This window comes from Callorhinchus milii, unplaced genomic scaffold, assembly GCF_018977255.1.
Source record: "Callorhinchus milii isolate IMCB2004 unplaced genomic scaffold, IMCB_Cmil_1.0 Scaffold7, whole genome shotgun sequence".
Taxonomy (NCBI): Eukaryota; Metazoa; Chordata; class Chondrichthyes; order Chimaeriformes; family Callorhinchidae; genus Callorhinchus; species Callorhinchus milii.
In genome coordinates, this window is record NW_024704748.1 from 24163876 (window position 1) to 24191154 (window position 27279).

Genomic DNA, 27279 nt, shown 5'->3' on the forward strand with positions numbered 1-27279 from the left:
TTCAGCAGAAGAAGTGTAGTATTTTTCTTGGAACTGGGGCAAACTTGAATTTGATGCTTTGCATTTCAGACATGAACAGTTAGCAGAGAAGAACTTTCTCAGCTCTCTTTTGCTCTTCTGCAAAATCATGAGCTGAGAAAGGTCATGGGACAGAAAAATGCATAAACAAATCTAACGCATGCCACTGTACAAGTGAGCGTGTGGTCTTGGATTATTCTCAGCAAAGGCCTGCGTTGTTCAGTGAAGATTATTCACAGACTGAGCTCACAGGAGCCTCTGATCATTATTCTCCTATTGCACTGGTACAAAGCGGGTCCTTAGGAATTTGTGTTTGGCTTTGAATATTGAAATAAAGCTCTCTGTTTGAACACTTCAGTCTCAATGTTCTGCTTTGAAAATATTTGCTTATTACTGTGGGATTATGCAAATCAATTGCTTCAGAAGTGATGGCGGTGCACATGTTAAAACCACACAAGCGATAAAAGACAGTTATCAGTGGAATTGGGAAATCAGAACATATTTGTAAATTTGATTATCAAATAAACGCAGCCATGGTAACGTTATTCTTTAGCAGCTGGTTAGATCACTTATTTCTACACAATTCTGTTACTTGTTCCAAATTCACGGATTCACGGCTTTACAATCTGTGCGCAATTGGCTACCACGTCTCACACACAAAGTATAGTCAATTCACTTCACTATCCTGTGAAGCGCTTTGAGACAGCTTGAAGATGTGATGAGGTGCTATATCTAGTGGAAGGATTATTATCCAAATTCATGATACAGGAAGTTTATAGCTATTCAGGGATGGGTACAACAGAATATACTTCAACTCTACGTGCAATCTGTTTGACCCTCATCTCTCCTTTAAGCCTAAAGGATGTTACCTCTGATAATGCAGCACTCCCTAAGCATTGGCTGAAGTGTAAGTCTAGGCTTTAAACTCCAAGAAACTGAGATCACAGATTTGAACTTTAGATCCGATTTTTTTNAATGCAAGAATACAGCATGAATTACTCACATCTGGTTAAGATTCAGTAATAGTGTCCATTTAAATTTCACAGCATTGCTAGTAAACAAAGCCTCTTCGTTTCTACAATTCAGCATTAGCTCAATGTGACTGTAAACAAAAGTTACATTAATTTTGACAGACTACAGCTTGTGTAAGTAAAACTATCTTCAAAAGGGACAAGCATGCACACTCATCTCTTAACAGCCTTTTCAGGTGAGACCAAACAAAGACAATCAAGTGGATGACGTGAAACACCAAATTAATTTGTAAATTTTCCCTGTAAATTGACCTGTTATCCTCAGTTCAGTTTTCTAGGTATCACGGTCCTTTGCTGCGTTACTTGTTTAAATGTTCCAGGAGGATGTCAACTGCTTGTGCTAAATTGTCCACGTAACCATCTGCCTTCACTGTTGGGTGCTGTTCATCAGATGGCCTGCAGATAAAGCAATAAAGGTCAACCCTGTAAATACACTGCCATTTGGATGCTTTGTCACTTCAAAATAGCAAACAAATCTATGTAACAGATTTGTATTCAAATTGCCCCCCTTCATGACACGTGGTTAATAGAAGCAGATTACAGTCAAGCTAATGAAGGTTGGAGGGGCAAGGCTGGTGGGTAAGGAGATTGCTGGCTCTCAGAACAGCCTGGGATACAAAGCCACTAGGATGAAGCTTCATACCACTATCCCCCCCTTTAATTCTGTTGGGAGACTGCACACATGCACCCTTTCCCAACCAGTCTTTTTCAGCCGAGGCCAAGCAAAGGCAGTCAAGTGGGTGACTTGACCCAAGCTTTTTAAAGACACAAATGCAAATTCTTCAGTAAAACCTTTGTTACACGATGAGCATAAAATTTAAAAAAAACTGGAAAAACAGTTACAATTAAAATAAAGTAACAGACTTGAAAATAGAACTAAACTAGCACTGAAGCACTATTGCATGTGGACAAAACAGTAACTTAACACAATTGGTTTGAGTGAGAATCACAAGCTACGAGTGAGGTACAGTAAAAGTTTGAAGGGAGACTAAAAGTACTAAACCTGTACTTGGGGCGCACCAGCAGATCAGTTTGCTCTGTGGTAAATAGTTGTCAGTTTAGTCTGTTATAAAACAAGTGAACCAACAGTTTTGTGGATGATGAGCGAGATTGTAAAAGTAACCACTGAATGATCAATATCTCAGAATTGGCTTTTCGCATTTGCTTAAAACCGTTAAGTTGCAGATTGTGTAGAATCCTACATGAAGCACCATCTGTGCCCCCAATTGCTAAGTAACGGTCTGAAGAAGATTACAAGTCAGTAACAAGTTGAGGAACAGAGATACAATCGATAACCAAGATAGTGCAGTTCAGTTATACCTGTTTAAGCAATACTGTTCAGTTATACACCAAAGACCTGTTTGGCTCTCTGGGCTTTTGCTGGCTTTTAGAATCGTATTTAAACCATTTTGCAGATTTAGACAGCTTTTCATATTTGTTACTGCAAATCTCAATCAACATCGAACAACAATTACCGTGTGACCAATACAAATGAATCCCCACTATGTCCCATTGCACTGCTGTACCATTGAGCTGCCACGATTCAGTTTTACTGCTCAGGACTCACTGGGTAAGAGTCTTGGAAATTATTGCTCAGTGAACAAGATGACGGAAAGGCAGAGTACCCCAGCTCCCCAGGATTAACACCTTTATACCTACAACACTAACTGGGCAACTTGCAGATCTGCTGCTAACATACTAACATCTGCTGCTAAATACTTTAATATTAAAACAATGAATAATGCAATATTTGTGCTAGAGTTTCCAGTATAGAAATGGAACATTTATCTTAGTGAGGAGATAAAACTAACCTCAGATAAGAGGGAGAGGAGATAGGTGTACTATCAAGCCTTCACAGAGTTGCCTGAAACCGTGTGTATTACATTCAGAGGCTCAGAACATTAGATTAACTACTGCAGCTGAAGCAGGGTTATTAGACTATGGAAAATCTGACGTTCCATTTGGTGCTTTAAATTTTTCTAGCCAGAATCAAATTCCTGAAATACTGGCCCTTGCTATACCCATCTCTGGCTGGACCAGCCCCTTGGACCAATTATATAAAATGGAGCCATTTATACACATACTTTAATGTAAACAGGACTGTAGTTTAGTAACCAAACTAATTATTTTATACGTCATCCTAGTGTATAAAGTGTGACCTTTCTCAACCCAAGTAATCAATGTAGAGGAGTAAAGCTTCATCATTAAACTGGAAGGTTAACCTTTGACACAGCCACAAATGGTTACTTTGGCTTAACCCACATGTAGGCATTTCTCAATCACAAATTAACTCATAGATTACATCAACATGAAAGTACATAAGGGCGCTAACTTGCATGTCATTTCATGCTTCTCTATTCAACTTCTTCTAATGTTAAGTAAAAATGAAGGTAAAAGAACAGGAGAAAATGAGGGGGGGGGGGGGGTGGTGGTGGGTGGGTTGGGGGAGAAAGACAGTTCAAACGTGGGTAAAACTAGTATTTTTGTGATTTTTTTGGTTTCATTCTGGTTGGTTAGTGTAGGAACACAAAGCGTGTGATTTTGAGTGCTTTTACTGTACATTATTCTTATATTTTCAACATCAGTGAATTGGCTGAAAATGTGTTTTGCTGCTCAGTGCAGATCTACCAACAAGCTGAGGGTTAAGGATCCCAAACTGAAGCTGGATTAAACAATAATGAAGATTTACAAAACAAGGAGTATTGATAACCGTATTATTGAATGCACCAGAGCTGAACAGCAGGGAGAGAAATCAGATGAATACAGAGACCAGCTGCAATAGCCTCTCTGCCACCACCACCCCAACAAGTTTACTTGTCAATTTCAGGCCAGACTCATCAATTTTAACTAACTGATTTATGTGCGCTCAGAGAGAAACAGAACCAGGGCTATCGGCACTACTGACAGGATTATTGTAATAAGTCTGAAATGGAGTTGTCTTCTTCAAGTCTACTTCCAATACAACTCTGGAGCTGGGAGAGTGGGGTAGATTGGGAGCATGGATGTGAAACTTCCTCCGTGACTGGCTAGAGGACATCCCAAATAGGTCAAGGGATTACAATCTTCATCCTTAAACTCATCTCCGATTAAGAAATAAAATCACTTGGGTATACATCCCACTGTGTCCCTGTGGAGAACAGACTTCAAGCAAAGCCCATGACTCAAACTAATTCCTCCCAAATGCTCAATTGCTGAACTTCAGGTCATCCAGCATCTGTTGCTTTTAATGTTATAAAGAGATCATGAACAGAAACAAGATCGCTTTGTGCACAGTATTCTCAGAACAAAGTTTTGATTGAAAAGGTAAAACCATCTCCTGTTAAGCACTCCGAGACACTGTCCAGCATGAAGGGCGCTATATAAATGGAAGTTGTTGTTGTCGTTGATGCAGACAACTGATCCAGTACTTAGTTGCGACTCCAAAAAACATTCTTTCAAGACGAGGTTAGGGAGAACTGCATACAATCAAAGCCAGAATTTGGGTCAGTATTTTACATTTTCTATTGAGAGGGGATGAAGGTCTAAAATACATTTAGAAAACATTTCTATTCCAATGGTCAACAGTCATTCGCTTCACGGCGGTGGGACATTGCGGTGCACAAAATCGCTGCTGAGCAAAATACATAGTGAATCCTCTGAAGTGTTTTGACACAGCTCCTCAACATTGAAAGGTGCTATATCAATTATTGTTTATTAATAATTATTTATTTATTAATTATTTTGTTAACACAGTGCTATATGGGATAGTGTTGAGCAGGCTTGATTTTGGTTTTGAATTCTCGAGCCAGCTTTTGACCACTGACTCACAGGATGTTGATTGAGTTAAGTCAGAATCCTATTTTTAGTTGCAAAATCAAATGCCTATCTAATCAGGAGCACCAATGGCAAATTCCTTCAGTACATCTATTATATCAGAACTAATCGGGAGGGGGCCATTGTTGGTCATTCGGACATTTGGCACAGGGAATTTTAGCTGCTTGTCATTACAGGTGGATGGCAGAGGCAGGCTTGACACTGTAGGTAAACCGGTCATGTAAAAAGTCATTAAACAGTCAATCCATTAAAACAAAACAGCCCTACATCTGAAAACAAAAGGATTCACTTGTACAAAGAAATGTCACGTACAAATGTAATAGGACAAAACCATAGAGAGCTGAGATCATGGCCACGTACACAGCAGTGTGCAGTTCCAGTTTTACTCGCAGGCCAAGATAAGCTTTTGAATAGCATTTAAATCACAGACGTCATCTGCATTTCAATTTATAGCCCCCCACATTTCGCCCGTTGAAAGTAAAGGTGTCTGTACAGCTTTTAACTTGATTTACTTTGGTTCGCAAATACGTTGGGTTCATTCTATGGAAAGTTTGCGATACAAACCCACAATGTGTTTTTGATCCTGACCAACCCTTTCCACACTATACATTAAGCGCATGTCACAATTCCCAGCTTTGTCCTAGAGTTCAATGTACTTGTGTTTGCACTCAATCAGGGAGTGACTGGAACCCTTAGACAGTAAGTCATAACTTGATAACAAGCATCACAAAGACAAAACTGGCCTGCAGAATTTAAAAAAATGGTTTTATATGAAGACGAATAGAGTAAGATACATTCTTAAAACCTGATTAGCAAGCTTAACCGAAATTAGCTATGGTGCCATTTTGACAACTCAAAGACCATTTGTAGATCAAAATAGAACGTGAACAATGAAAAACTTGTTATTCAGAGAACAATTGCTGAATAAATTTAGGCTTTCTCCAAATCCTGCATTAAACTATTTTACAAGTGTCCCGGGTTGGAAGATTTAGTGTTTAAAAAGCTGCCAAAATAATCCAATTGTTTAAGTGCTCCAACCTTAATATGCACTTTGATTGATGACCAGGTAAATGTAAGATTTTACTGGAGTGGGAATGACAGATCACAACAAGGCAAAAGGGTGAAGGCCCGTTTTGACCCATTAAATCGCATCTTTTCAGCAAACATGCACAAAAGAATTTACAGATGTAAGTAATTCATTAGCATTTGCCCGAATAATACAATCACTGCACTTTACAGTAAATCCTGTGAAGCGCTTTGAGCCGTTTCCACAATGTAAGGAGGAAGATAAAATGCAAGGATTCTTATTATATGATGTAGTTAACAGCTAATGCTGCGCTTAAAATCTTGAATTAGAACAAACAACATCAAGCATTAGAGGCATACTTCAAAAATGAAATATTTCTGCCAATGCCTTATTTTTAAGGGATAAATTGAATGCCCACTGGAGTTCACAGAAGTACATACTGCATTAGCTTAATAAGTATCAGCATGTCACCACATGAACTCATAAGACTGCACATTGTGGCCACAAACATGAGGCAACGATTCTTTAAACTCATCCCACGCTAGTCTTAATACTCTGATTGACAGATGACAACTGCAATGAATGCATCTGCTGGTCCCATGATCTTGTTTATTGTATTGAGCAGGTTCAGGCCAAACATTAGATTTCACTTTTAATTATAGCCCAATGACTAACTTGTATCCCAAAGAGAACTAACCAGTCCTCGGTTTGATTCATGAGAAGAGCGTTTGACAATTAATCACAAAGTTCTCAATCTCTACAGCAGTAAACAATAACTTGGATTTATACAGCGCCCTTCACATAGGAGAAAATGTGGGTTCAGACTCCAAGCAAGGGAGAACGTGTAAGGGGAGTTTGCCATAGGCACAGTAGAAGATTTTAGGCACGATTTAAAGAGATGGGTGAGATGAAGGGAGTTCCAGAGGTTAGGGGCGTAATATGCAAGATAATTTCAGAATGTGGAAGGTGAGTCTGGATCAAAATAAAAAAAAGTATGGTCAGTAACCTAGATTCCCTCTGAAGATTGTCTGAGAAATGAATACAAAAATACAATATACATTAGCAATCCCTACAGATGTCCCAATCCACAGTGGTAAACCTTTAGAAGCACTCAAAAGGCTTTCTTTCAACAAATAAAGTGGAACAAACAACTTAACAGCATATGGGCTTCTGGTATGAGGTTACAGCAATGTGCCAGCAATTCTGAGGGTGAAGGGTTTGTATTTTAAGTGCCTCCCAGTACAAACCATTAAGACTCAAGAGATTATGTGGATGCATATTAATTATCTCACGAGGGGGTTGGTCTGATAAAGTTATGTCTTCTTAGAGTCAACAAACCATATTTCTTGCATATAAATGGTTGTGTAACAGTCTTGTGCTCTGTTTATTTGATACTGAGAAATGACAAATAGCTTGCTCTTTTTCTTTCCTTAAACCAAAAATAAATTTGACAATTAACTTTTGTGGCTGTTGAGCTCCTTCAAACAAGTCCATATCCAGAATCTAAATACAATTCGTGGATACGACCAACGTAACACTGCAACAAAAAGATTCAATGGGAGGTGAGAAAACAATTCTTTATCTAGAGGGCTGACTGACTGGTTTCTAAGGTTTCCCTCACCTAAAAAAACAATCCATCCAACCCTTCTCTCTCTCAGGTTCTCTCCCATCTTTCGCCTCCGCTAACCAGGGCTTGCTGTGTGTCCCCGTATCCTGTTCACACCATCATTGGCGGCCAAGCCTTTATAGTTCCTACACCCCTAACCTGTGGAACTCCCTCTTTCTACTATCCCGTCTCGCCCCCCTCTTTGCCCAAGTTAAATCCTACCTTGTCGAACACGCCTATGACAACCTCTCCCATGCTCAACATCCAACCTCGTAAAATACTTTAATACATTATGAGAAGAGTGCTATATAAATGAAAGTCGCTGTTTGGAACGTTGAATTTTCTGTCACAAACAGTGGAAGCAAAGTCCAGAAATTCTCTGAAAACAATATTAAAGGCCATGGGAAAGAGAGAAGGTGGGAGTGCAATTAGATTAGACGAGGTGGCTCATGTGAAGATAGCTCGACTTGAAATGAATAGCCTGTATCTGTGCGATTCTACAAGCACAGACAGAGAGGAGGCATTTGGGGCTTGAAGCCAGTTCACTCACAGACCACGTACAATCCACCCTGTTAATGTCTCACACACACTGAAGGAAAACACTGCAAACATACCTCTGTCCCTAATGGCAACTGAGCAAAACTCCAGAATATTTATCCAACTCCAGTATTCAAACCTTGGCTTGTTACCCTCCGTAAATCACATTTCGGCTTTTGTCTCTTTTCTGCTCCACACCTCCCCCGCCCCCACCTAGCCACACAGAAACAGGCATTTTCTTTGCCTGAAGAAATTTGATGAGGCAAATGAGCGATGGTCCAATTTGCGTTTCACTTTTTAGCTGTTGATCAGAGTTTGAAAACAATAACATTTCAACACAATGTCACTCTTGCGGTGTAACCAGAACTGTCACACACACCCACAGGTAAAGTGAAGAACGATAAATCAAACCCATTCCTTCACAAAGAACACACTTCATTGATGCCAGGAGCAGAGACAATATTCTATCCTAACCACCACATTGCAGTGGTTTATACTGGAGATTGGCATCAGCAGTAGTGGGATACCGAGATGATGCCAATGGTCCCTGTCTCTCCTGAAATAGAGACAAAAACCCTGCAGGTGAAACCTATTTTCATAATTATTTTTATTTATTATTCATATATAATATATATATATTCACCCATAACATACAGTTACATTTTACAGTATATTCTGTGAAGCGCTTTGAGCCATCTCAACTGTACTTTGCATGTGGTGAAGCGCTATATCACATGCAAGAATTATTATCATTATTATTATCATTGATGACTAATTGAAACAGGTCTGTTGCATTCTGAAAAAATGAACGAGTTAAAAGGAAAAAACAGCTAAAGATCGCTTTCTCTACTCTTCTGAAGTCGTTTCCGACTAAGATTATCTTCAGTGTTTAGAACTCACCAGGACTGGGCCGGGTTTCGGGAAGCAGCATTGTCCTTTAGAAACTGCCCTCGTAGTTTCACAAAGAAGATACTTAAAGTTGAATTTCTCAGAAGAGCATGGGCCATAACAACACAAAAAGAAACCATGTTTAAAAACAGTATCCACTATTCCTAGCGTCTACAAAAGGTACACAGTATTTTGAAAACGTTATTTCAGATAGATTTCAATAACTCCTTTACGAAAATCGGTCATGAAGCAATTGAATAGTTGGATGTACCCAGGACTCATTGTAGAGCACGGTTCATAGAATACTTAACAGCAATAAGCATTAAAACTAGGAAATCACAAAGTTAACTGATCTCTTAACTCGGTTTTATTACACACTAGCCTCCAGAGTAAAATTGAGAGCTTTACATTGTGATCATAAGCCACTTAAATTCTGCTCCACAGAGGCCTTAATAAAATACAAATCTACGCTGTTCTAAAGCGATCTGGTACATTTTAAAAATCTTTCTAAAAACACTCCCATTTTTGTTAACGTAATATGGTCACACACGCTATACTCAACACCTGAATCCTTCAATCCAGACCTCCAAAATTAGTTTCACCTATTCTTCTCTCCCTCTGCCAAACAGATGTTTATTATATGCACTGTTTAAATTCTAGGATCTATAATTCAAGCTGTGTAAACCAATGTAATAAAAGCAAGCCTGCAGTTTATAGATGCTAAAGTTAACAAATGAAATCAATTGTACAATTAATTTTTTTTTACACACCTGGTTTACACAATGCAAAAAATAATAATTCTGGCATTTGATGTAGCATCATTCATGTCAGGAAGATGTGCCAAAGCACTTTGTGAAGTGAATCATGTATAGACTTGTATTGTGTGTACAAAAGATTTGTAATTTGCAGGTGAACACTGCAGGCAAATTACACACTGAAAAATCCTAAAATAAAGAAACATCCATAAGGTGAACAACCAGTTTTATTTTGGAGGATTGTTGGTCAGGAGAACCTCCCTTCTCTTTTTGAATAGTGCCATGGGATCTTTATCACCCGCCTGAACAGGCAAATGAGACCTCTGTTTGACATCGCATCTGAAGGACGGCACCTCCAACTCTGCAGCACAACCCCAGCACTGCACTTGAGCGTCAGCTTAGATTACATGAAACATTCATGGGTTCGGACGAATCACAAATAATAGCCTCTGTTTCAGCAATGATGACACATGCCCAAACTGTAGAGGAAAAAGGAACCTCAAATGGCTAAAGAGTTACTAACATTTTCAATTTGACTCAATTGCCAATGCTCAATTCAATGTTCCGTTGCAGGTGCAGACGCTTAGAAATCTTCAAAGAATTAACAGTGCCTTGAGTGAGCACACAAAGGCAGAGGAAGATTCATGTTTGATACTTTGCACAAAACTGCTATTTTTGTGGAACGGGTAACAGATGTTCTACATGTTACACAATACCTCAAATTAAAAATAAACCAACTGACAGTACTGTCCAAGTTCAAACAAACGCAGATATTAATGGAAAAAGCATCAGCCACATACACTTCACGTCAGCAAATGTTCTTTCCAGTAATGCTTTACAATTCTTCCCCCCCTCCCCCCCCCACACACACACTCACATGTTGAGATCCATGTTCACATTCTCCTTTCTCCCCCATCCACCCCCACATGTGCCATAGACAAGAGCATTATATTCTTATCCATGTGAGGGTTAATGATAGACCCCCGCACACATAGAGAGAAGAGCTGTTGGTGGGGGTGGGGAAAGAAAAGAGAATGTGAACATGGATCTCACCACAAAACATTGTTGTTCCAACATGCAAGGCCATTGTGGCATTCACACAGAACTTTCCACTCAAAATCCTTTTGTATGTGAAGGCTGATTGGCATCATTGATGAGCAGCACTGAGCCACACAGAAATAATACATATATTCATGTCAGTTCACAGCAGATAGATCCCGTGAAGTGCTTTGAGACATCTTGAATACGTGATAAGGCGCAATACAAATGCAAGGATAATTAGATTAACTGTGAAGGCTCCAAAAGTGTAGAGATTAGGGTTTCTTGTAGTCTATTCAAGGAAGTTTTCATTAATAACTAATTTAGGTGGTGCTCACTGGACACTGATGCATGATCAGCACATACCAAAAACTAACATGGGACAAGCTGGTTGGCCTCTTCGTGCCCAAATAACCCTGAACTCACCCAGCACTCTTCACAAATACCAAAGTAATCAATTACCACATTCTTCGCTCTCGTATCAAAATTCAACAGCTCATCATGTTGCTTTCGGTTACAGTTAAAGATCACAGATATGTCTGCATAGTTATGGCCAGCAGATCGCATGGCATGGTTGTTCCTATTAACTGTATGCCACTTTAAAACCACCTAAGCCCAGCTCATACTGCTGGCCATGGAACAATATCGCTTCTGGGAATAAAGCTGGTGGCTTCATTTATAATTTCCACATTTACCAACTCAGGAAAAACTTAGTTATTGGATTAAACAACCAGCAATGTAATACTAAAAACAAATAATCATTGGTCTTTCCCCAAAACTTTAAGGGGCCATTTCTGGACGAAGCCCAAATTGATTGACACCAGCTGAATTTATACTGCAGTGGTTTGGATCAATATGCTGCTGAAATGACAACCATGCTTTGAGATCAAGCCAGTCAGTCCCGTTTTACCACAAAAAGCGCAGTGCAAGTGGCACATTACATCAAGGTAGCAGTCACTAGAGATCCAGTCGGTCTGGTTATATTGTAAAGGTTTTGAAGGAACAGGCAGCTGCCATTATGCATTATGTCCAGCTTTAAAGAGAGAGACTGTTCAGTGTGTGATTTGTAACCCTAAATCCAAACTGGATAGAGCTTCCGTAAAGAACACTTACTTTGAAAGCTGCAATTACAAGTGCTGATGTGTTGCTTCTCTTCCCCACTCCCTCCCCTGATCGTTAGGCAGTCATTGAAAGAATAAAATAACCCAGAGCACAAACTGAAATATTAATGAAAAGTTTGTGCAGCAGAAAGCATTGATCAGTTTTGTAATGCACGCACACTAACAGTCAGAGTGGTTCCTTGGCTGCGTGCTCTTTACTGTCAGTACTTTTCCACACCCCTGGCTCTTCAGATGCTTCATAAACAGATGGCACATAGAACATTATACTGTACTTCAACCACCTGTCGGCATCTGTCCCAACAATTCAATAAATTCCATTTGGGAGAGGGAGGGGATGGTCAAATGCCAGGAACAATGAAACACTAAGTTTCTGCTGGACACTTGCCAATTACGAGAGGCAAATGTGTAGCAAACGCAAACAGTGCTCATGTAATTAAAAATTAAAACAAACAGCACCACCTTTTACTGGGCCTAAAGGGAATTGTGAGGTACTCGTAAGTAGGTTTTATGTAACCCAAGACTTTGTGCGAATAATGTTTCCACAGCTCACAAAGAAACATACCAACTGAAATATCTATTCTACATTTCATAGGTGGTAAAATACAATTGTAAACCAGCAATTCTCCTGTGGGTTCTGCCTTCATTCTACGTTAAATGTGGGTCATAGAGTGCAAGATTTTATTCAGTAAAAGAATGAGCAATCATAAATTTCATAAATTCATTAATTTGCCAATTTATAACAACAACATGAATTTATATAGCACCCTTCACGCGGGATAGCTTCCCAGAGCGCTTGACAGTGAACGTGAAATCTACACAGTACATACTGATCAGAAATTAGAATTCTGCATTGATGGAAATGGCAAATACACTTGGGCACCAACTCACTGTAGTTCAAACAGTAGGATCCAGGATCCGAACCTGTGCACTGTAATTGGGGAGGCACAAGAATAAGTCATACACTTCCCTAAAGGGAAGGAGAGACATTCAAGACTGCTCCCCCATTCCTTCCAGCAACCAGTATCCACACCCAAATTTCCTTTCGATTCAGAGTTAACATTTTTAAAAAAAACTTACATCTCCAAACAGGAAAGTTCCACTCTATCCAGCCAACCTGATTATAAATCTGGAATGAAGCATTGATTCCAATCTCTTGATACCAAAGCACCTTATTGGATAGGCCACACATTCTCAGGACTAAACCAATAAGTTGAGTCAGCCAGTTATTTGAATCACAAGGCACATGGATCTGCCGTTTCCAAACAAATGTTAGCATAATGTTTAGTTGAGTGCATTTGGCCCTATTGCTGTGATTTGTGATCCACACATCTGCACTCTTCAGATGAAGCAAACAGCAAATATCAAACAGCACTCCATCCAGTCCCCTCTTGCACATTATGCTGCATCGTTGCAAGTTCTGCCTCCTCTGGAGGAGAATGTACACAATAGCCCAAGAAGGATTCTTAATGACGGTTTGAAGCAGCAAACGTGTGTTGCCAATACTGGCATCAGAAGCTGAATAAGAATTGACCATGTGTTTGCCTACTCAGCTTGGCAGGATAGGAATGGTGTAGAGCATCATAATATTAAGGAAAGGAAAAACATACGGGAAGGTAAACCAAGGCAAAGCCGCTTTGTTTATAAAGACACTAACTTGGGAAAAGTAACTATGATAGATATACTTAACGATATTTTACTTTCAACGTTTACTCGTGGAGGAAAAAAAAATTTAGTCACGAAAAGCACAATTGTAAAATCTTCCAAATAAGTTTGCTGGGAATGGGATACAACTACACCAAAATGTCTTCAAAAAGCCCTTCCTACACTGAACAGCATCTTAAATGAACTGTTCACTGCTTTGCGTTGCTTAGAGAATGATGACATTTTGTTCTGAACCATTTATAAAACTCATTATTCATTTGTTTAGGCCTAGGCAATAGGGGATTTGGTGTGCCAGGAAAAAGCAAATTTAAAATCAAGACTGTAGGCAAAGTACAATTGGGTAAAAGGGGTCCGTGGTAAACAAAATTGTAACTCAGCATGGCAGCTGGCTATTAAATATTTATGCAACAAACAGTCAACTGCTACTAATCGAGGAGGTTGGCGTCATGTTTCTTGTTAAAAAGCAAACGTTTACAAATGCAATACAGGGTAAAGTAAGGAGTGTCCCACACAACAGTCAGTGCTCTCACACCTTTTAAGTCACTGAACCAGATTTACAGTTACTTTGTGGGAAGAATCCTATTCACAAGAGATGTTGGTAGATGTGGAAACACTCTGCAGTCTGGCCTGTAAACTCCAGAGAAGGCTGTGAAAATGGGAGAAGCATTACTGTCCATTTCGGGCAAAATAAGTCATTTGGCTGCCCTCTTCAGGCTGGCAAACGGATACTGCAGGGAATCAATGAAGAAAGGAAATGCATAGCAAATTATAGAAGATACCTGCTAATATGGCAAGAAAGTCAATTCAGATAGATTTTTTAAAAAAGTAAAAAGTCATTGCTTTCCAGTAGAACCGTGGCAATAAACAGATTCACAAGGCTGGCCATAAAATAAAGTTTCAATGTACTTAATTGAAATTTATATCCAATCTACAGCTTCAAGTTCATTGTAAATGAGTTACTTGTTGGGACAACCTGGGAAGCTCAGACACATGAGTTGATTTTACAATACACAGAAGATATTGAACCTCCGTCCTCTTTGTGACCCTTTCTTGCTACCAATTCCAATTTTGTATATGACATTTAGAACATTCACTCGACTATTTCAGTAATTTGGGCATTTTCACGGCCTTTTCACCGATATGTCCCCTGTGACAATAAGTAATAATCCCTCAAAAAAATAATAATTTGGTCACTCAATCCACAACTGCTGTGGAAAACTGCAACTGGCTGCCTTGTTTCGTCCACAAAATACAGTCAATCCACTTTACTACATATTCTGTGAAGTGCTTCAAGACATCTCAACGACACGATAAGGCACTGTATCAAATGCAAGGATTATTATACAATGTTTTGCTCCGAAACTACTTTACGACGCTGTGCGTTGGCTAAAATTTTATACTAATTTTATTTAATTCCAGAAAGCATTCGGTAAAGTTAGGCCGAAATGTTGAAAAAATAAAAACTGCCGGACCAAACCCCTACATGGGTGTGTTAAGATTGGGATTTCCTGCTTATCCCTCACTGGGTAGCAGAAAAACCCTAGGGGTCTGAAAGGTTTAATACAGGAATCTTACTTACAAAAATATATACGCATGCTGCTCAATTACTTTCACCCTTCCACCCACATAGGTGTGATGCAGAGTGATCAGTGATTCACTGAAGAGTTAAAATGCAGTGTGCCTGTCTGCACAGCTAATCATAAGAAAGAAAAACAGATCGAACACAAGCCAAAGGAAAAAAATATGAGACGGGCATGTCATACAAACTGTAAACTGTGAATTAAATCATAGCCATGGAACATCCAGCAATGTTCCTTTGGCACACAAATGTGAAAAACACTTCACTATAAACAGCCCATTTTATTATTCTGTGCAACACTGAAGGCCTGACATACGGAGGATGCAATGCTGAATAGCGTGCAACACATAATTCAGTTACATTCTGTGGGATCTAACTTTCGTGGTAGATTTTAGAATCAAAAGGCAGATGCTTAGAAGTATATGAAATGAACTGACATTGCAATCCCAGAGCCTGAGCAGATGCCCATGTTGTGGCAGAGAGTCAGAAATGGCGCTGCAAGAAAAGGAATGCATTGCACAACTGGCTACCACATGGGTTTCACAGTGATGGGGTTACAACAGGTTCAGGGCAATGTTCTATATGTAGGATTCAGGGTCATCTGAAGAACCCAAGCTAATCAGATAACGCAACCTTGGAAACGTTCCACCAACCGATAAATGCATTCACTAAAACTGGGCAATCAAATAGTCTTTCGATCATTCGAGTGGAATATTTCAGACCTTCGCTTTGATGATTTTCACATTATTTTATTTATAATTTTATAGAAGTTTGAAAACGTAATTTTTTTCCCCCTAGGAATACGGCAGCCAATTTGCTCACAGCAAGGTCCCACAAACTTTATTTGTCCAGTATGGTGTACACCTGTAAAAAACAACTCCCTTTTCCGCCCCCCCCCCAAAAGAAATGTTACAGTATCTTTAATGTCCACCTAAATAGGCAGTTTTAAAATCTCATCTGAAGGGCAGAACCTCCAACACTCCCTTGGAATGTTTGCAAGGTCTATACAAGTTCAAAATCCTGACAAATAATTTGGGGAACAAACATGCAATTTGTTGTTGGTGATTAATACTTTAGAAATAATAAATGAGAGTTGGTAAATGTAATTAAATTTAATAACCCTCTTCAAGCAACTTGGGAAACCGATTAAACGTCACCTTCTCAATCTACTTATTCTGCTATCAATTCTCTTGTGGACAGGTAAGGAAGACATCTACTGCAGCACCAATCCAACAGGATTTGTGCAATAATGGGAAATAATCAGAATTAAATATTTGCCATCACAAGCTGCGTCAAGGGCAACATCCAAAGTATGATTAAACAAAATAACAAGTACAAACAACCCAGCTTCTGTATTTGTTAAGTCTGCAAGCAAGACCTTGGACCAGAATCAGTTACAGTACATTTGTTTAACATTCAATCTGTTTCAAGTGACAAACTAGCAATTTATTCCACTGAATTCTATTGAATATATTTAGCAATTAAGATCTTGCATTAGTTCTCTCATCCAGCATTCAAAATATCCTATTTCTATCCTACTAACTGAATTACCAGGATATGAATTGATGACATGTCTAAATATGGACTGCAATTACATTATTCAGTAATGTTTGGAAATATGCAGTTCACAGCTCCATCTAGAGGTTACTTGGCATTTTTCAGTGGTTACTCAAAAACTGCTTAACATATCACAGCAAGCTGGAGGGTCTGTAAAACACTGGCAGTAATCGATTACGTTATCAGCTGAACAGATTAATACCATTGTCCATTTCTGTTCTGCAACCCTGTTCCTGTATCTACTGCACCTGAATTACAAAACAGCAGATGCAGATTAAGATGCCCCTCTATTAAACGATTCACAAGCCAAGCTTTATAGACCGCCAATAATTTCCCTCATTTAATAATAATAATAATAATCCTTGCATTTGATACAGCGCTTTTCACGTCTGGAGGACGTCCCAAAGCGCTTCACAGAACACACTGTAAAGTGAATTGACTGTATATTTGTGGGCGAACGCGGCAGCCAATTGCGCACAGCAATGTCCCACAAACAGTCGTAGATTGAAAATGACCAATCTATTATTGTTTTTGGCTTTGGAGGGATTATTATTAGGCGTGTGGAGTAAGGAAACTTGCCCAAGGTTTCGCCCTGACCTGCCTGGAATTGAACTCAGGTCTCTCGCTTGCAAAGCAAGTGCTCTAACCACTGAGCTACAGGACTCCACTTAGGTAAAAACACTCCACCCAAGGGTTGCGTTGTGTTGCACTGCAGCTATTCAGGGCTATGACGAAACATGCTTGCTGGAATTCAAATCTGGGCGCAACAGCGGTGTAGGCAAACCAATCAAGACTCCTGCTCTATTTAGCCGAATATGTACTGACCTGTACTTGCCCGTTCTTACTTGGACTCCCTTCATACCACACTGCTGGGCTCCACCTACATCGTTCACAAGATCATCCCCAATCATGATGGCCTGTCAGGAAAAATAATGAAATACAAGTGAAACTGATGTTAGATTAGATCCATTCGATAGGTCTGCATTTCCCAAGGTATTGGGTGTGAATTGTCACGAAGATGAATAGATCTGACATCTTAGACCGTAATCATTATACAGGATATTGGAATCCACTGGTAAATATCATACCTGGAGATATGTGGACAGATTACAAAATATTGTATCTTCTTCAAAGCAACATATTTTGTCGGAAGGGTTTCCATACTCCACTTACAATTCTCTTATTATTATTATTATTATTATTATTATATTATTATTATTATTATTATTATGCTGTTGGAATAGAAGTCAACATGGAGGAATCAAGAGTAGATTGCAAAATGAAATACACTCAAGGTCACTGGGCTTTGTAGTGTTTACTTGTTCAAGAAAGAAAATACCATGTTCCTGTGCACATTAGTTGTAAAGTCAGAGGAAAGCACAATGTATCATGATTATTTTGGGGGGAGTAACTGTAACAGATATCAAAATCTATGAACCTTGCAAAAGCCTGTCGGGGAATGTTTGTTTCTATCTATTGTATCATAGCACAGCAGGTGGTTTAGAGAAAATGATGTTCCAGAAAAATAAGAGGGGTTGGGACTCGCGTGGTCTAGTTTGGTCGAATGGTTTGTTTCCATGCCATATTACTCCATGTAAAATAAAATCATTTGCAGCTTTATATGACAGATGCCATCAAGTGGCTGTCTTTCCATTGAGCACGACCATCTGGCGTGAACCTTCCATTTACTTAGAAGCGGAGTCAAGATCTGATCGGAGACAATTGCTAACATATTTGGACACTTACTAATGAATGGCATTTGCAAGTTGCAAGTAATGACAAATTTACAAATATACTGCAATGGATAAAGTGGATGTTCCTGTTCTCCATTTAAAGATTTAGAGAAATCCTTCCTATGACCTACCCGATAAAGGAATAAGGCACACAGATTTTACATTCAGGTTATGTTGATTCAACTCATCACAGTCTGTGTGCGACCATTATCCTCTGTGCCCCGGGACTCATGCATAAAGATTAGCCACTTGGGTGAGGTACTGGAAGGTACCACACATGTATAGGCCTTTCCTCGGCAGCCTGTGAGTGTGTGTGTGAGTGTTTGTGTGTGTATGTATGTGGCATCTATATTTTCTCTTAAGATTTAACTATGCCACTTTCCTTCTGATATTTAGTTGCACTTTAAAGTAAAATCCTGTAAAGCACTTTGATGTGAATGGCACTATATCAAATACAAGGATTATTATTATTATTCACATTAATACACAGCCATATTTATCAAATGTGGGAGAAGGGGAGGAGATAAAATCTTGCATATATCCTTTTTTAAAAAAGAAAACATTCTTGCTATGTAATTTCCACAGCAGTATTTATCTGTTCAGTGATCTTTTCAATGTGGATGAAGCCATTCAGGTCAATTATTAATGACACAAATGCATTAATCCATTGACGCAAATGCCTTTAAGTAGTCAAGATTAGCTCTAATTAAATCAGACACTAGGATAGCAATTTGAATGGTTCTTTTTTAAAATATTGAATACATCATGTGAACAGCTTATTTATTTACAAGTTTAGCATGACAATTGTACATTTATAAAACTTTGTTATTCAGGCAAAAAGAGCTATTTTAGGCACATTTGAAACATAAAAAGGGTCTCATGGTGACTGTTACCATGCAATTTTCCAGGATTTGCATATTCTTTGTCCTAAATTGGCAAAATTTACAGAACAATTAGATGATGGTGGAGTTTATTTTAGAACAGTTATCAGCAGTATCTGGCAAGCGAGTATAAAAATAGCTAACTGGCCCTCAATAGCATTTTCTCAGACTGTGATAAAGATCTTACATCAGTTAAGATGTTCAAGTCCATATGTGGAAATACCAGTCTTGTTTCAAATTTCCTTTGAGAAAGGATAGCATCTATTTTGTACGAACCATCAAGTTAAAGAGCCGACCTCTTTTTGATAAAGCTACGAGCCTGCCTTGAAATTTTAGTGCTAATAAGGGTATGAATATTTGTGGAAGAGACAAATTGTGTTTATTGCACTCAACAATTTGCCAAAATTTTGCATGCACTGAAATGCTAGGAAGATAAAGTAAATCTCAATCCATTGACACTTCCTGTGGGAGTGCATGCATGAAAGAATGACGAGTACTGTGGTTCAGCAGGGGGGGTTGGGGGGGGCGGGGGACTTATCACGTCTTTCTGAGGTCTCTAAAGCGCTTCACAGAATATACTGTGAACTGAATTGACTGTATATTTTGTGGGCAATGGGGTAAGAGTGTGGGCATTGCAGCAGGCTTCCGTAATTCCACACGAGAGAGAGAGAGAGGGGTAGGGAGAAAGTGAGTGAGAGAGAAAGAGAGAGAGAGACTCCATCATTCACAGACCTAATCTCCCACCAGAAATAACCGTCTTTAGGAGGGAAGATAATGGAAGAAATAAAAAATAAACGAGACCCACACAGTTAATAATTTGTCTTGTTTTTAGGCTAAAGAGCGTGTACAAGGGCAAATAATGACCACAGAAGATTTTGCCTTAAGATGATAGCTCAACACTTTTACACATGCGGTCTTCAATGCAGCATTTCATAACACGATTTGTTAATAACAAATCGGACTTCAAACAGTGACTCTTTTGGGTAACAAAGTATGTCATGCCAACTCAAAGCTCGCTCCTACAGTTCAGCTCTGGAGCAGAGTGCCCACAGCCTAGGGTACCACGATGAGCCACTATTTACACGAAACTTGGGAGTAATCACTGACAAAGCATGTTGCAAACCACCGGCATTTAGATTCCGGTAAGTACATGTAACGCTTCAAACGGAATATTTTGGGCCAGCATTTGTAAAAACCTCACCTGACCCAGACCACCTTCATTATCTGAACGGCAATAACAGTTTAATTAATGAAAATCAGATGCTTTGCCCAATGAGTCAGCCCACAGGAAGAATGCATGCAGATGCTGCTGCTGCTTAAAATACAGCTGCACATGAGCAGTGGTGCTTGCAGTAACAGGCAGCGGCAGACGCATACAAAAATGGACTCTGCCCTCCAGGGAGTTCAGTGATTTACTATCGGTGAAGGGTAATAATCACTAAAGGCACTGCAATTATTCCCAAATCATTTAGGACTTAAAAANTCATTGGTGAGAAGATAGAGGTCGAAAGGTCTTATGTCAAGGGAAATAAAAGCTGCGGTCATCAACTGTAGAGTATAAAATACTTTTTTTTTAGGCTGATAGAGAATGTAGGAATATGGGGAGGGGGAAAAAACCATCTGACAGGCAGTGTGACTAGCCTATAATATGGTCGTAAATGGGAAAAGTAAACAGCAGCGTCTTGATTAATAGGGAACCAGAATCGGTCGCTAAAGGAATTAAGAATTAATGTTCTGTGGCTTGTCTCTCGGATGTCAGAAATAAACTTAACAGTGCTTCCAGCGATTTAATTTCAGATGGGTGAGAAGCGGGAGTGAAAAAGGAGGGAGAGAGAAACTAATCCAATAGAAACAACAATCAAGGCCTTGAATGCAGCAAATGCGTTTAAAACCTAAACTTGCACAATGGGTTGCTATTAATCTTCCGTGGAAATAACTATTTTAAACTCAAAGTACATTTCTGTTTTGTAGATTACCGATAGCAAGGGCTTCTTTTGAGAGAGAGAACAATTCACAACTCATGTCCGTTGCACGCATGAGCTCGTTATGACAATATTTTGCACTCAGGAAAGAACACCTAGGTCAACAATTAAATATTTGGCTTATTCTACTCGTGGGTGTCTCCTGGGAGACTTTCAATTACTTCAAAATCATTTCTCAAAGACTGCTAGAACATTAAGTGATAATTTCCACATGCGATTTGTTTACAGACGTGCTGAGAACAGCAACTCGACAGCAGGTACTGCTGCCCAATATTCTACTCCAGAAACAAACTGAAGACATTATGCTAGGAACTGTGCACACACCAATTTCTAAAATTGCAAGAGAATAGAGTAATTATTTACAGAAATAAGCTTGCTGCTTTCTTGTTTAAAAACTCTACTGACTTCCTATTACTTATTTTCTTAAAAGCACACTCCTGGCTAATACTGTACTTGTAGATCAGAGAACATAGACAATGGTACACTTGTAAAGGAGAGACAACATCAGATGTGCCAAAAGGCTTTTTTCATTTAAACATTTGTCAAATCACAAAAACAAGGCACACCCTGTAAGAAACAATTTTATTTGAATGTAGATAGATAAGGGCATGAGAATTATTTTGAAAGAATATTTGTGTATTTTTTTTAAACCCCAAATGTATCCAATGAGGTAGAAGCTTTGTTGTAGGTGCCCATTTGAGAGAATGAAAGGAAGGATACTCCAGTATAAGGTGTGTAAAATGCTGGGGTGAGTTGTAATGAGACAGATTTTGTTTATATTTCACATCACTTACAAACTTGCTTTGATTTACTACTTGTAATCAAACGCCAAGCTTCCGATGAGATGTTAAACTGAGGTCCCATCTGTCTGAAACACTGACTGTCCAGCGCCTTGGGACGTCCTCCCAACGTGAAAGGCACCATACAAATGTAATATTTGTTTGTGTTCAGGTGGACATTAAAGATCCAGTGGCACTATTCGAAAACAGAAGGGAGTTTCTCCCTGTGGCCCAGCCAATAATCCCCCAAATAAAAAAAATTGGTCATTTGTTTCATGGCTGTTTGTGGGACATTACTGTGCGCAATTGTCCTGCCGTGTTTGCCCACAAATACAGTCATTCCATTTCACAGTAAATCCTGTGATACGCTTTGAGACGTTCTTCCAATGACTATACCAAATGAAATGATTATTTATTATTATAACCTCAAAAATGAAGGAGAAACTCAGACAAGTTCTTAATATCCATCAGAAAAGCTCGAAAAGGTGCCAGATCAGAGTAGTTCTAATCAGGACTCAAGCCGGCAGTAGAAATGTCCTGTTCATTCCTCTCTGAGCACACTGTTGACTGGACATCAATAATCCTAGTCGTTCTATACTAACCAAGAAAATATCGCACCTCAGATACTCAAGGGACTCTCTGAATCAAAATGAAAAATGCCCTGTATTTAGGAGCAAGAAACGAAAGCTTCAGGAACAGTTTAACTAGCAAGAGGTCACCTGTCGGCAACAGAGGCATGATTCTGTCCTGGCAAAGTCGGACTGGTACACTGGTCTAGCACATGCACTGTGTTTCGGCCTGACGGAATTTCCAGTGGTCTAATAGCAAATTCAATTGATTAATTTCCTTCCACTTGTGTCATTTTTACCAAAACTAACAAATTCTCCAAGACCAAGTCTCATCATTCCATAGCATTCACCCTCTTCCCAACCAATTATTTTTTAAATCGTCTCACAACACATTGAGTCTTCTCATGAAGCATTCCCCATGTAACCAATGTAACCGGTTTCCCCAAACTGCTTATTTGTGGTTTTGCTAAATTAACAATCAGTTACCAATTGTAACTATTTTCACCCTCGAAAGCTACATCAGAGGAGACTGTTCTCCTATGTCTTGGAACAAGACTCAAAAATAAAACCACCGAGTATTCCATGAGCATTCTAGGAGAAATTTGATACTTTGAACTTAAGACTATAAACAAGAAATATTGATCACAAGGCACACAAGGCCCAACATGCTATGATCCAGGTTCAATCCTTCATGGATCCTTACAAGCTCCAGGTTGTAAGCTTCTGATCTTAGTTGTTCTGCTGTTGGAAGCCATCTCCCCGTGGGGGTGGGGGAAGGGAGGAGAAAACGAGTGAGAGAGAAAAAGAGAGCGCGCGTGCAAGTAAAGTAGCACAAAACAAAGAAAAAAAAGACAAGCACACGCATCATTTTTATGCCTCCAGCATACAAAACATCCAGTCCAAAGAATTATCGCCCAAAAGTCATTTCACAGGTAATAATCTTGACTCAGTTATTAGGAGCGCAACAACATGCAAGCACTAGTGAAAAGCTCTGCTTCACAACACCTCTTAAGAGTTAATGACTACACATTATCCCCAATCCACAGAGAAGAGACTGAAATGAAAAATGAGCTTTGGAGAGTTCCATTTTACACTGTGTGCAAAAATAAGGCAGCCTTCACAAAGGGCATAATTAGAACAACCCATTGAAAGGCACTTATCAGGAAAGATGCTTCATGGCTTTATTGATTGAAGCAGATTGTAAAGAAGTACAAGATTTTTCTTTCCATTCATGAAAGCAAATTGAAATTATAAAAATGGAATACCGTTAAAAAAATGTTTCAGCAAAAACAAAATTCATAGGAGAATGCATTGAAATGGACTTTGAAATGCTGTTAGCAATCTGTGTTAGCAACAACATTTAAGAGTGATTTTAATGCAATATTTGTGCTGAGTTAAACAAAGTTCATTCATGTTCAAATGCAAGTAGACCGAAATGAGGATTTTAATCCACCCAACAATTCAGCAGTAGCCTTGTCCCACTATTAAAGTTGTCAATGCACTTTCAGGCATTCCTGTTCTGTGCATAAAAGTCGATGTAGAAGGTAGAAAATGTCAGAATGGGAAAATGTATAAGAAAGTTTACGTGATATCACCAGCCTTCCTCCCACATGGAATATGTTTAGACTATTGCCAGTCTTCAGACTTAGCTTTGCTGAATTCTTTAAAGTTGTACAGAGAATTCCCCTCCATCATCTGATTCAGTGATGACCATTCTGTACTGAGCTAACAGCTTGGAGAGACAAGTGACATTTACCTCTTTCCAAAGAAAGAACACAACTCAACTTGTGTTTCCCCCTGGATGATTTGGCTGAGGTTCGTAATTCTAAAGACAAAAGCTCACATAATTCTGCACCAATCTGGAATGCACTGCCTGAAAGGGTGGTGGAAGCAGATTCAAAAATAATTTTCAAAAGGGAATTGGATATTTACCAGAAAAGAAAACATTTGCAAGGCTATAGGGAAAGAGCAGGGGAGTGGGATTAATTGGGCAGCTCCTTCAAAGAGCTGGCACAGGCACGATGGGCCAAATGGCCTCCTTCTGTGCTGTAGAATTCTATGATTATGATTGTAATCATTGTGTCAAATTTGCGATTTTTGTAAATTGGATTTCTTGCAATAATTAAGGTTTCTGATAGTTTTGCAAATATCGATGAACCCCAGTTTGACAGTGACGGAATAAAAGCCAGCGAGCTACACCACACCAGGAAGAATGAATGATCGTGCTTCCTTTTACTGAAAGGAATCATGACTCGCAAGTGGAATTGTTCTTAAGGAACTCTGTTCGAAATTCTGGTCGCCAGTATTTCAGTATTAATGGCGGGTATTAAAGTTCAATCCTTACCTGATGTGGCTCCAATCCCATGGATGTTAACGCGGATAAGAAAAATGCATTTGCAGGCTTTCCCACAACCTCAGCTTGAATATCACAGGCGTACTGGGGGAAAAAGAATTCAAAAAATCTGAATGGATCAGTGCTAAAAACCTAATGCACAAACACCATTTTTTTTAAAAAAAGAGATAACCTTTCTGAAACAGTGCTGGCTGCAGAGAGTGGATTTACATTACAGATAAACTAGAACTATTTGTAAAGCAACGGAGGCAACTAACAAGGTTGTGGATTATTTAAGTGATCCATCTGTCAAGTGTGCATCAGGCAATAAATGGCTGATGTTCTGATTAAATGCCAAGGCCACAGACCATTTATTACTAAAGATGTAATATCTGATGCAATTTTTCATACGGATTTCTTCTTCCCCCTCCAATCCTCCCCATCACTACCTCAATGAAAGCAGATACGATTGCTAATGATGGCTAAATGGTCTACACTAAAGAAGCTTGTGTGATTCAGACGCAGGTTAGCGTTCCATCACATAATACTTCCAGCTGAAGTCGAAAGCAAGTCCTGTATAAAAGGCAAGCTCCTCTCCAACCTTGTCTTAGTTTTTATTTCACAACACTGAGCCAGATATAACCATGCACACTCATGCTTTATCATTACCTCGGTTTACAGCTTCAAGATAGAAATATACAGTCAATTCACTTCATAGGATATCCTGTGAAGTGCTTTGAGACGTCTCGAAGACACAATAGGGCGCTATATCAAATGCAAGGATTATTATTATTATTATTATTATTAAGAGCCCCGAGTTCACTTTTTGAAGTGTGACACTGTCAGGCAGGCTATTATTTTTTTTAAAATGAAACATCAATCTTTTGAACATGACAAGGAGTTGGTTCAACTAACAGCTGGTGAGAGAGAATATCATCAGCTCTCAAAAACCCAGAGCTGGAGATGATTGACACACCTCAGCTGTCACATTAAGAGCTGAATAAATTGCAGTGTTTTGTATTTTTTTTAAAAATTACATTAAAAGTAAATGACAGAAAATGTCACCATTAAGCCAACCAGTAAAGGGAACAATTTATAAAAAAAAGTCTTTAGTTTACAAAAGGTTAGCAACAAAATAAAATTCTTAAAGCTTTTGTGAATAACGTAAATTCATGTAACTCATGAATTTTCTTCAGTTATTACTTTGGGAATAAAATCCTCACCTCACAACTTTAAATCCCAAAATGGCTACAACATTCAAATGGTTTTGCTTTGATAGGCCCTGTATGCTTCAAATTCATCTTATATTGTACTTGTTGTACACCACAACACTCTGAGACATCCTGCCGACATGAAAGGCATTATATCAAATGCAAGGATTATTATTTATTATTACAGCAAAAACTTTAATTTCCAGTACCTCCAAGGCCTTCATATAAACACCAACATCAATCTTCAGCCCGTCAGTTTCTTTGTAATAGCGCCTAGAACATAGAAAGGTGAACATGATTAAAAACATACAGTAACCCTTCCTTACAGAAACCATAGCTACAAAAAAAAACTCAGATAATATCTAGCGTGTTATACAGAGAGCATTTTATATAGCTTCTCCATTTATGAGGAAAAACTGTGAATACACAATCCAACAGAGGCATTATTAGTTCAAGAGAGAAGCTACTTTAGGCAACAGAAACATTTCTAGAAGTTTTATTTTTCACATTTAGAAACTTTGTACGTGTGATGGAAGAGGCTGAAAAGTATCAAGAGACAGAACGGAGAATTTCTACCTGAGAAACTATTCTGCATACAGATCCAGCAATTTCTTTTGTTGGTACAATTCTGCAAAAGGGAATAAATTATACCCTAATGAAGTATTACCATAGGCTCCACATGACCCATTTCAGATTTGGGGTTAGACTGGATTAATTTATATTGTTTTTTCCATAGAAATGTAATTCATCTCCTCTGAAGCAGATAATGTCAGCGGAGTGACAGAATTTGCAGCAAATTATTTTTTTTCCTCCCTCAATTCTATTTCCGTTGGGTGTCAGATGGACTGCATTAAGATCTGACAGCAAATGAGAAATGTGCAACATGGTTGGACATGGTTTTATGGCTTATCGTGCTGCCATTTTCGATTATACACCAAAGGCTCCCTTTCAAATGACCACTTGACCTCTGCTTGAGCAACCATTAACCTTCCATAGGCTAGCGTAAACAAGGTTCATTTCCTGACAGTGGCGTGACAGGAAAAATTACACAGCCAATTCCATATCCCATCTAAAATAGATGCTGAATGTAAATCAATATATTTACAGGTATTCTCCTGGAAGTGATTCAGTCATGCTGGCCTAACTTTTTTAAACTTATC

The 27279-nt window shown here is 38.9% G+C and overlaps 1 protein-coding gene across 1 annotated transcript in view; it reads right to left on the reverse strand.

Annotated features, from left to right (window-relative positions):
* Positions 1-970: 970 nt before the first annotated feature.
* lhpp (phospholysine phosphohistidine inorganic pyrophosphate phosphatase) overlaps positions 971-27279 on the reverse strand; it is a gene marked incomplete at its 5' end in the record, with an annotated part of 39581 nt that continues 13272 nt past the window's right edge. The window contains 4 exon segments of the mRNA NM_001292242.1: positions 971-1445; positions 17458-17549; positions 24921-25013; positions 26329-26392. Of these exon segments, the coding sequence (NP_001279171.1) occupies positions 1349-1445; positions 17458-17549; positions 24921-25013; positions 26329-26392 (346 nt within the window).